This window comes from Geotrypetes seraphini, chromosome 2 (assembly GCF_902459505.1).
Source record: "Geotrypetes seraphini chromosome 2, aGeoSer1.1, whole genome shotgun sequence".
NCBI classification, from domain to species: Eukaryota; Metazoa; Chordata; class Amphibia; order Gymnophiona; family Dermophiidae; genus Geotrypetes; species Geotrypetes seraphini.
This window is the reverse complement of record NC_047085.1, coordinates 84,672,620-84,684,131: the sequence shown is the minus strand read 5'-3', so window position 1 is coordinate 84,684,131 and position 11,512 is coordinate 84,672,620. Positions and strand designations below refer to the sequence as shown.

The window sequence follows — 11,512 nt, the reverse complement described above, 5'->3', positions numbered from 1 at the left end:
CGGTTTAATGCGCGTAATAGCATGCGCTAATTTGCCGGCCGCACTGGCCGCTACCGCCTCCTCTTGAGCAGGCAGTAGTTTTTCGGCTAGCGCAGGGGTTAGCGCATGCTAAAAATATGCGTGTGATAAAGCCGCTAACGCGGCTTCGTAAAAGGAGCCCTAAATCCTTTCCAGTGGAAGGCAGGGTTTGCCTACAAGAACTTAAATAAACTCCAATTGAGATGATGGGTTCAAGCTAAACTTTGGGTATTATGAGCCCTAGCTACTTCAACATCCAAATTGTTTTATGCATTCTACAGTATCTCCTTGAGAAGTACTCTTGACAGGGAACCATATGTATTCCTAGTTTGCAAAGATATACTACAATCATTGTTAAATATTTTGGCCCATATTCTATAAATGGCACCTTAACTTAGGTGCCAGTAGTCGCCCTATTGGTGCTAAGAGGAAATCGCCATTTAAAAATACTTTAAAAAAGATATTTCCAGGCACCTAAAAAATCGGCACTGGAATCATGCCTATGTGGGTGCTTTACAACATCTAACACCACTGTAGGCCTAGCTAACACCAGAAGTGGCATTAGGCGCCATAAAATGCCTACGTAGGTGCAATTCACGTCAAAGGTAGGTGCTGTAAATGTAAGCCTTGAAAAGCCTGGCCTACATTTCTGGTGCCTACCTTTGCTGGAGGTGCTATTCTCTAAATGGCTGAAACTTTTAAGATGGCTGCCAACAATGGCACTATTTAAAGAATCCATGCCTTTGTGAACATGCCTGGTCATGCTAATGTTGGGTCAAAAGGCAACACTGAATACTGGAAGTAGAGTTTTCCTATTTCCTATCCTGTTATTTGGCTATATCTCTATTTGAGGGTAAACATTTTTCAAACCCAGATTAAATAGCCAAACTCCTTTTTCCCAGAAAGGGAACTAAAGTGCCTTGAGATACCACTTTGAGCTTACCTCTTGCTAGAAATTTGTTCAAGTCCATGTGTTATGATGTCAGAAGGGCAATTTTATGCTGTTTTTTTGCATTAAAATTGTATGCAGTAAATTGCTGGCACCACTATTATATTTTATTTATCTCTTAATTATTTATATACCACTTAGTATGTTCCTGTTGCCCAGGAGCAGTGGAGGATTTGAACCAACAACGTCAGGGTGCTAAGGCTGTAGCTCTAACCACTGCACCACACACTCTCCATTAAACCACACGCCAATGCCAAAGCTTATATTCTCTTGATTCACAAATAGTCATTTTTCTAGGATAAATATCAAATATATACCTTCAACATTTGTCCAGTTCCTCTGCTGTTTTCTAAAAAATACTTTTTGGGCTCTGGGTTCTTCAATCAAAGCACATTAAAAAATATAGATAGATATATTGCATACTAAATCTATTTTTTAGTGTAGAGGACTCCATGCAAAAGCAGGTTTGCTTTTGAGCGTGAGCTGGATGCTAGGTAGGTGCGACTTAGGCGTGCTGGAGACGTCCCCATATAGGTGAACGGGGCTTTATTTTTTGGGTTATAAAGGACTCCAGTTTGATATTAAGGTCAAAAGATGTTTAATAATGCATTTCTTAAGCAAAGCACATGAAAAAAAATATATAGTGATTACTAAACCTATTTTGGGGGTAAAGAGGACTCCTCTTTGATAATAATAGAAAAAGATGTTTAATAATGCATTATTCAAGCAAAGCACATGAAATATATATAGCATACTAAACCTCATTCCCAAAAGGCTAAGAAAATAAGAAGATAATCCCTACTCACAATGGATGTGGTTCAGAGCAAGTAGACGTCTAATGTACAATCTTGATATCATTGTGACATCATCAATATGCACCTAAATGGCAGATTGTTACTAAAAAAAAAAAGGAATATGTGCTGGGGTTCCTGTCCATACTAGGGATTTGAACCTACCACCTTGGGAAGATGGAAGTGCCTTTAACCAATGAGCCACAGGAGGTTTCTTTTAGGCAGGGGTTCCTGCCAAATGGGATGATATCTTAGGTGATCATAGCCATCTCAGGGCAAAAAATGTTTCCCTCTGGAACCTCTGAAAGGGCAGAGTGCAAATGTAAATGCTAAAGTCCACAACCCACACTCTTATGAGACCAAAAAGAAGCTGTTAAGTTACTGGGGGGGGAGGGCAGTGTGTGGATTTGAACCTATGACCTGTGGAAGATGGAAGGAAGTTCTTTTAACCACTGAACTACAGGAGCTTTTGTTTAAGCCGGGCTTCCTATTATTTTTAGTGACGTTCTGCCATCTAGGTGTATATTGATGATGTCAAGATTGTGCATGAATCACAGCCGTTGTATGGATTCTTTTATTTTCTTAACCCTTGCAAATGAGGTTAGTATGCTATATATATTTCATGTGCTTTGCTTGAGTAATGTATTCTTATTTTTTTAGCCTTTTGCGAATGAGGTTTAGTATGCTTTTTGCAACACCTACATTTTAGGTGTTAGTTAGACGCATTGGGACGCTGAGCGGCATGCAATTCTGTAAATGGATGTCTATTTTGAAGCCATACATACGCATATCCTGTTAGGTACAGCTTTTTCCAATGGGCATCCACAAAAATTGTCCAGCCTTTGGACATCTAACTTCCAATTATTGCTTGTTAAAGTCGTTAATTGGGCTTATTGTCCACTTTATTTGGACGCCTGTCGATGGACATCGACATTGTGGATGCCTAAAGTTAGACATCCTTTACAGAATCTACCCCTTAGTGTCAGGCCATGTGCAGGCACCAGCACTGAATATCCAGTACTAATTCCAGTGGGTCTGGCCACTGGAGGTTAAGTGGTCCTGGCCGATATTCAGCTGAGACTCACATAAAACAGGTATGAAGGTCCTGGCTAAATACTGTCTCGGACCAGCATAATTTTTTGTTTTGTTTTGTAGCACACACAAACCCCCTCCTCCTAGCCAGCAAGAATATGAAATCCCTCTTTCTCCAGAACAGATAGGCCATTCTGGTAGCTGCAAGGAGCAGGAGCAAGTGAGCTTTGCTCTTGCCCACTGTACTACTAAGGATATCAGGTAGGCCTGGGGGAGGAGGCTACCATGACTGAGGAGGTTGAAGAACATTCCAGAGGGCAATGGGTGGGGGGGGGGGGAAATTCCTCAAGTCATGGGCTGTGGGGAGGGGGAATGGGAGGAGGTGGCCTCTTTCGGGGTCCAGCAAGGGCTTGAAGAGCTTAAAAAAGGTTGGGCAAATTTATGCCAGAGATATTCAGTGCCAAAACCCACATAGCTAATCTGGCCTATTTAGGACAGCTTTTGAGTTGTCCTAACTTGTGTGGGTTAGCTATGTAAATCTCCATACTGAATAGTGCCAGTACCTGCATAATGCTGCCTCTGACCGGCCTTTTTTTTTTTCCAGCAAATCAGACCCTATATTCAGCAGTACAGCCTGGTTAAGTCCCCCTGTGCATTGGCTGTTGGGCGTCCTCAGACGATTTAAGCATGCCAGAGCCTTTCATGCCTGTTTAAATCACTTTGAAAATCAACCATATTTATCAAAGCCATACACCCTAAAAAGTTTACAATTGAAAAATAAATTATTCCAAATGTATTGTAAAAAAACTTGTGTTTAATCTGTAGAAAAAAACATTTAATACTCTATAAAATATTAAGGCTCCCTTTTACGAAGCTGCATTAGGCTTTTTTATCATTGGCTGTGGGGGTATTAGCTCCACCATACATAGGACTTCGAGTGGTTGGTGATAAAAAAGCCTAATTTCTTTATTGTCCCTCCAGATCGGCACAACACGACCAGCAGGTGGAGACTGAGACACAAACTTCTTGCTGTAGTACAAGAGGGCTGTACAGTCCCAAGTACAATCAGTCTGCTCTCAGTCTCCAGCAGGTGGAGGTGGTAAGCCTGTGCAGTCTTTCCTTGGTTTAGTGTAGGGCTGTTGGATGATGTTTTCAATTGGCCTGGTCCCTGGTTGTGCCGGATTGAATTTGGGGAACCCTTTCGGGGGTCCGTCCAGCCTCTGCAAGCCTCAGGGGAGTCTCTTTTTGGCTGGTTTTTCGCCAGTTTTGGCAGCAAGCACTGCCATCTTGCTTGTAGCCTCAGGTGACCTTCCCTCTGTCTTAGACAGGAAGAGGTTTGTGCTGGGTCTTCTGCTTTGGCAGTGAGTCTTGGTTTGTCCCAGATTTTGTTTTAGCCATGTACAAGGCTTATTTGCGGGTGGCTGGGGGTACTGTTTTTTTTCCCGGGGGTCTCTGGTTTTTCTGGGGAGCTTTTGTCTTCCACATCTACCCCCGTTCGGCCCTCCTCGGTGTCATCTCTGGCAAGGATGCGTCAGTGGTGCGCATTTTTCAGCAGAAAGAGCTACATGAATTTATTCTTCAGGTTTCATCAGTTTTGCACTTTGAGGAAGATGCAAAAGAGCCCCTGCATGTGGTGGACCCCCTGCTTCAGGGGATCCATTCAGCCTCCCATTCTTTTCCTGTATTAGGATATTCGGGATGTAGTGTACACGCAATAGAAGGCAGCAGAAGTGCCTTTTCATTTGGCGTGGTCCATGCCTCGGCTGTATCCCATGCCTAATGGGGATAGTGATACTTTGAAGTCTCCTGTGGTTGAAATGGTGGTCTTGGCCATCGCGCGTTGAAGGCGGTTCAGCCTTGTGGGACTCTCAGGATCGTAGTTTGGAATCTCTTCTTAAGCAAAGTTTTGATGTGGCTGCCCTGGTGGTCCAGGTGGCAATGTATGGCAGTCTGGTGGCCTGGGCTTGTTTAAGATGGTCTGAGCGTGTTCTTCACCGGGAGATCCTTGGTGGATCAGGAGGTTGCTAAAATTGAGCTGGGCGCATCTTATCGCTTGGATGCCATGTATGATCTGCAGGCTACAATAGAGTACATGGCTCTTGCAGTGGCTGCTTGCTGTGCCCTGTGGCTCTGGGGTTAGTTGGCGGATGCAGCATCTAAGGCTAAGCTTAGTAAATTTCCCTTTCAGGGTTTTTTCTTGTTTGGTGATGATTTGGACAAGTTGGTTCAGGCCCTGACTGACTCTAAGGTGCCCCATATTCCTGAGGACTGTTCTCGCCCACCTTGCGGGGTGGCGTCACCTGGGGGCATTTGTGTGAATTTCATTGATACTGGGAGGCTGCTTCTTTTCCATTTCTTTCAGCGCATACAGTGCTTTCAAGGTGCCTGCTGGGGGGTGTTTCATGACTCCTCTGGAAGCCCCTCTGCTGCCTGCCCAGCCCAATGACTCTTTGTGGGCCCTTCCCCTGGTGCTGGTGGGAGTCTGGCTGCGGAAGTTTTACCAGGGGTGGGCCGAGATCACAACGGCTCAGTGGGTTCTGGAAATAATTTGGGATAGTTATGCTCTGGAAATAATTTGGGACAGTTATGCTCTGGAGTTTTCCTGGCCCTTGCCTGATCGTTTCCTCTCTTTTCCATGTCAGGCAGCTTGGAAGAAGTGGGGCTTTTCATCAAACGCTGCAAAGGTTACTCGACTTCAAGGCGCTGGTCTCAGTGCTCCCTTGGGAGGTTTGCACCAGCAGGTATTCCATTTACTTCATGGTGCCCAAGAAAGAAGAGTTTTTGGCTCATTTTGGATCTGAAAGTTGACAACAGGGCGCTCCAGGTTCCGTCTTTTTGCACGGAGACTCTGAGATCTGTCATTCTGGCGGTCCAGCCTGGAGAGTTCCTGACTTCCCTTGATCTGACAGAGGCCTACCTGCATGTTCTGATTCGGGCCTCCCATCAGCGTTTTCTTCGCTTTACAATTTTGGGAAAGCACTATAAGTTTTGTGTGCTTCCTTTTGGTATGGCTACAGCTCCGCTGACTTTCACCAAGATTATGGTTGTGGTGGTGGCGGCCTAACTCAAGGAGGGCATCCTGGTGCATTCCTATCTGGACAACTGGTTGATTCAAGCAAAGTCCTTTCAGGAGAGTTCCTGGGTTACAACTTGGGTTGTGGAGTTCCTGTAGTCGCTGGAATGGGTGGTCAAACGTCTCAGTGCCTGGAGTATCTTAGAGTTCTCTTTGACATCTGCCTGGGGAAAGTTTTCCTTCCAGAAGTCCAAGTGTGTAAGTTGCAGTTGCAGCTTCGCTTCCTGAAGGATTGTCGGTGTCCTCTGGCGCAGGATTTTTTGCAGGTTTTGGGGTCAATGGCAGCCTCCCTGGACATGGTCAGGTGGGCTCGGGCTCACATTCACCCACTTTACTATGCTCTTTTTTGGCAGTGGTTGCCTTGGATGCACAATCTGGACTCTCCCGTTCCGCTTTGGTGGTTAGTTCGTCGCAGCCTCTGCTGCTGGCTACGGTCTTCCAATCTGGTGCAGGGAATGAGTCTGGATCAGCCTCATTCGACAGTGCTTATCACGGACGCCAGTCTTCTCAGTTGGGGAGCTCTGTGTCTCGGTCGCTCAGCTCAGGGCAGCTGGTCTCCGGAGGAGGTGTCCTAGTTGATCAATATTCTGGAGACCAGAGCCATCCAGTTGGCGTTGCTAGCGTTCCAGATATTGCTGAAGGGCAAATCAGTATGGGTTCTCTTTGACAATGCCATGGTAGTGGCTTACGTCAATCGTCAAGGGGGAACCAAGAGTCGTTTAGTAGTGCAGGATACTTCTCTGCACTTGGCTTGGGCAGAGACTCATCTTCTGGACATCTCAGCTTCCCACATTGCGGGAATGGAGAATATCCAGGCAGACTTCCTCAGTCATCGTGTTCGATCCTAGAGAGTGGTGTCTAGATAGCATGGCTTTCGAGTTGATTGTGCTGGCTTGGGGCTGGCTGGTCATGGACCTGATGACACGAGTGTCAACATCAAAGCACTGAGATTCTTCAGTCAGCACAGAGATTACCAGGCCAAGGGGTTGATGCACTGGTGCAGCTTTGGCCAACAGACAGCCTTATGTATATTTTTCCCCCATGGCTGATGGTGGGTAGAGTCCTTCTTTGCATTGCTCAACACATCGGCCATGTGATCTTGGTGACTCCAGACTGGTCCAGGTGCCCGTGGTAAGCAGATCTGGTTCATCTTCTCATGGCAGATCCTTTTCCATGCCCCTCTTGTCCAAACTTCTGACGCAGGGTTCCATTCCAATGTTCAGTACGGATTCCTTTTTTCTTATGGCTTGGTTCTAGAAAGGGAATGCCTAAGTAAAAAAGGTTATTCAGATAAAGTTATCTCCTCCCGTTTGGGTTCCCGAAGACTTTCTACCTCTCGGGCTTATGTGCCTAGTCCTCCCTCTAGGTCCAGCTTGCAGCTTTGTCTGCATTTTGCGGTTTATTGCGTGGTCGGTGTTTGTCTTCTCCGGATGTGGCTCAGTTTTTGAGAGCAGCAAAATTGCTCTATCCTCCAGTACGGCCCTCAGTTCCAGCCTGGGATCTCAATCTGGTTCCTTCCGTGCTCATGTGGCCTCCTTTTGAGCCTCTTGGCTCCTGCATGTTGAAGGCTGTCTTCCTAGTGGCCATTACTTCTGTGAGATGCGTTTCCAAACTGCAGGCCTTTTCATGTAGGCTTCTCTTCCTGGAGTTCTCTAGGGGGGCGGGTCGTGCTGCGGATGGTTCCCTCTTTTCTGCTAAAAGTGGTTTTGCCTTTTCATGTCCAGTCCGTAGTCCTTCCAGTCTTTGGTAGTCGGGAAGGCTCTTTGCAGCAGAGGCAGTTGTGCAAATTGGATGTCTGTAGGGTCCTTTGCGCTTATGTTCAACAGATCCAGGAGTTCTGGAAATCGGATTATCTTTTGTCCTCTTAGCGGGTTCCCGTAAGGGGGACGGTACTTCTAAGGCTATCATTGCATGATGGATCAAGGAGGCTATCGCTTCAGCGTACCTTCTTCAAAAGAAAACTGTTCCTGAATTTCTCAAAGCTCATTCCACTCGGGGTCAAGCAGCTTCTTGGGCTGAGTCTTCTCTTGTACCTCTGGTGGACATCTATAAAGCTGCAGTCTGGTCTTCTCTCCATTCTTTTGTACGACACTACCATGTGAACGTTCAGGCGCTTCGGGACACGGTGTTTGGTGAGCGTGTTCTTGTGGCAGTCCTTCGGGGGTCCCACCCATGATGGGTACTGCTCTAGTACGACCCATCAGTTTCTGTGCTAGTCTGGAGGGACGATAAAGGAGAAATTAGGTTCTTACCTGCTAATGTTTTTTTCTTTTAGTCCCTCCAGGCCAGCCCTGTCATTTTTATTCAGAGTTTGGCACGGAGTACGTTTTTTTTTCTACGGTGTCTTTTTGTCTGAGTTGTTAGGGGAGATTAAAAGACCAGTGGCATTTAGTTTGTCTGGCGTAGCTGGTGAGCTGTGGGGCTGGTTTTGGAGGTTAGTTTTCTAATCAATATCCAACAGGATTTTTGCTATGTTAGTTGATATTCGCCTTCTGGGAGTGCTGTTGCTGTTATAATTCACAGTTCTTAGTTCTGCTTGGCTATTCGTCAGACTGATTATACTTGGGACTGCACAGCCCACTTGTACTACAGCCAGAAGTTTGTGTCTCATTGTCTACCTGCTGGTTGTGGTGAGCTATTACCCATCAGTTTCTGTGCCAGGCTGGAGGGACTAAAAGAAAGAAAATTAGCAGGTAAGAACCTAATTTCTCCATGGCTTTGTACTTGAATTAAAAAGTAAATTTAATGTATTTAATCATTTTTAAATGATACATACCAATTTACATATATTTCAAGTATTAAATATCTTGGGTAGAAACATTTTGGAATAATAAACTCTCTGAATCCACAAACACACAGGATCAAAAAGGAAACATTAATTTCTCCCCAAAAATAATTTTATTTTTAAAGAGATTATTCCACAAAGGTGTGTCAATGTTGTATATTTAGATGACAAAACAGTTTTTCAAGGCTTGAAAATGTATGTTTATTATCTGAGAGCATTAACCTACCTTTGTGTGACATCTCTTTATACGTACATATGCTTTATTACCATATTTTTTCACTGTGTTTAATCTTCATATTTCTACCAAAAATTGGGATTGTCTTGTAAAAATGAAAAAAAATCAGGGACACCCTTTATCATTACATTATGAATCATAGCTTTCTAGAAATGTTTATGTGAAAAATACTTAGTATGGCTGAGTAATTTCCTTTGATGCAATATAAAAATGCCCTGAATTAAGAGAAGACACAAAGTTCCACTATCTCAGCAAATATACCAAGGTTAAAAAAAAAGAAGCAAAGATATGGATACAAGGTGTTTTTACTCTTGAGAAGTTTGGATTTCCAAGATGGCTGCTGACAATAATCTGATGGACTTTGGCTGTTCATTCATGGCCACTTACATCCCTGGATGCAAGAATGAGGAAATGTAGCTGACTCAACATCGGACCAGAACGGTAAAGTCTAGAGATGCACAACCAAATTTTGCTTTCTGTCTGTGCAAACATTTCATCATTGCTGTCTCATTATTTATGGTGTCTTAGCATCTTCAAATCAACCTTGAATAAACACATACACTGGATCAGGTGTCTTAGGTGCTTCAGCCGCTTTATCCAGAATAGCTGTTCACAAACCTTTGAGCAGTTTTGCAGCTTCTTTCTGTACCTAAAGGGGAAAATAATAAATAATAGCAAATAATCTAGAAGTAGTAAAAGAAAATAGCACTGCCAGTCATGTAGCATATCTACAAACATTTAAAACATGATTCCTGGTGCTAAAAGATATATAAACTTACAAAACTATGGGCTCCTTTTACAAAGGTGCACTAGGGCCTTAACGTGCAGAATAGCGCACACTAAATTGCCACGTGTGCTAGACGCTAATGCCTCCTTTTGAGAAGGCGGTAGATTTTTGGCTAGCGTGCGCTAAAATTGCTAGCGCACCTTTGTAAGAGGAGCCCTATATACTTTCATGATATTGAGTACTCAGGAAAGACGACCTCAATTGAGATTCTAATATCAAAATGACTTGAGGCATCTTAACAAAAGTTAACTTAGGAGCAACTTGTTGTTTTTGAACAGCTAATTCTGAGGAGGGGCTCTGAAATAAAGCCTCCTCAATGCAAAAACTTGGTGGAGGAGGTGGAACATTTATTGGGGGAGATCGTGAAATCTCTGATGATACTGAGCCCTGATTACCAAAGGAAACAATATGATGGTCCATGGGACCCAATAAAACCAGAGTTGAAACTTTAGTTTTTGCCTTACGTTTCCTCATCGAGTAACAATTCAGTTTCAAAAAGGAAATACCTCAGGTTTTATCCTCAAAGCTCCTCAGTTCTCTGGACATGCCACTCCGTCCGCGCACCTATGGCTGCGCGCCACAGAAGTGTGGTTTTATAGGGAGCCAAAAGGCCCCCTATACAGGCAAATGTTGAGGTTTCTCCTTTGCCCAATGAAATTCAGCAAGGCAACCATGGCACAGGGAGTCCCCAACTGCAAGACGCTCTCTAAAAAGACTTCTCCAATTCATAGAAACATAGAAAAAAGCAGCAGAAAAGGGCTATAGCCCACCAAGTCTGCCCATTCCAAGTATCCCCTCCCCTGAATTTACTCCCTTAAAGATCCCACGTGAGTATCCCATTTTCTCTTAAAATCCGTCACGCTGCTGGCCTTTATCACCTGGAGTGGGAGTCTGTTCCAATGATCCACTACTCTTTCGGTGAAGAAGTACTTCCTGGAGTCGCCATGAAACTTCCCTCCCCTGATTTTCAGCGGATGCCCTCTGGTGGTCGAGGGTCCCATGAGCCAGAAGATATCATCTTCTGACTCGATGTGTCCCGTGATGTACTTATATGTTTCAATCATATCTCCCCGTTCTCTTCTTTCCTCAAGTGAGTACAGCCGCAATTTTTTTAATCTTTCTTCATACGTGAGATCCTTGAGCCCCAAGACCATCCTGGTGGCCGTTCGCTGAACTGACTCGATCCTCAGCACGTCCTTTCGGTAGTGTGGTCTCCAAAACTGAACACAGTACTCCAAGTGAGGCCTCACCATGGCTCTGTACAACGGCATCATAACTTCAGGTCTCCTGCTGACGAAACCTCTGCGGATACACCCCATCATTTGTCTTGCCCTGGAGGAAGCCTTCTCCACTTGATTGGCAACCTTCATGTCCTCACTAATGATCACTCCTAGGTCGCGTTCCGCCGTGGTCCTAACCAAGGTCTCACCATTTAGTACATAAGTTCTATGCGGGTTTCTCTTACCCAGGTGCATTATCTTGCATTTTTTAGCATTGAAGCCTAGCTGCCAAGTAGTTGACCATTGTTCCAGCAACAGTAGGTCGTGTATCATATTATCAGGTAATAAGCTTTTGCCTACTATGTTGCAAAGTTTGGCGTCGTCGGCGAACAGTGATACCCTTCCTCTAAGTCCTTGCGTCATATCTCTTATGAATAAGTTAAATAGAATCGGGCCCAGGACCGAGCCCTGCGGCACTCCACTGATCACGTCCGATGCTTCGGATGGTGTACCGTTCACCACCACCTTCTGAAGTCTACCGCTCAGCCAATCCCCAACCCATGTAGTTAGAGTGTCTCCTAATCCTATCGATTTCAGCTTGTTCACAGAAGCGCGGTTCTAT

The 11,512-nt window shown here is 44.7% G+C and overlaps 1 protein-coding gene across 1 annotated transcript in view; it reads right to left on the bottom strand.

Moving 5' to 3' along the window:
* Positions 1-3,626: 3,626 nt before the first annotated feature.
* RMDN1 (regulator of microtubule dynamics 1) overlaps positions 3,627-11,512 on the bottom strand; it is a 91,060-nt gene continuing 83,174 nt past the window's right edge. Inside the window, exon 10 of the mRNA XM_033933268.1 lies at positions 3,627-9,532. Within this exon, the coding sequence (XP_033789159.1) occupies positions 9,494-9,532 (39 nt within the window). The 3' untranslated portion in view covers positions 3,627-9,493. The remainder of the gene's footprint in view (positions 9,533-11,512) is intronic.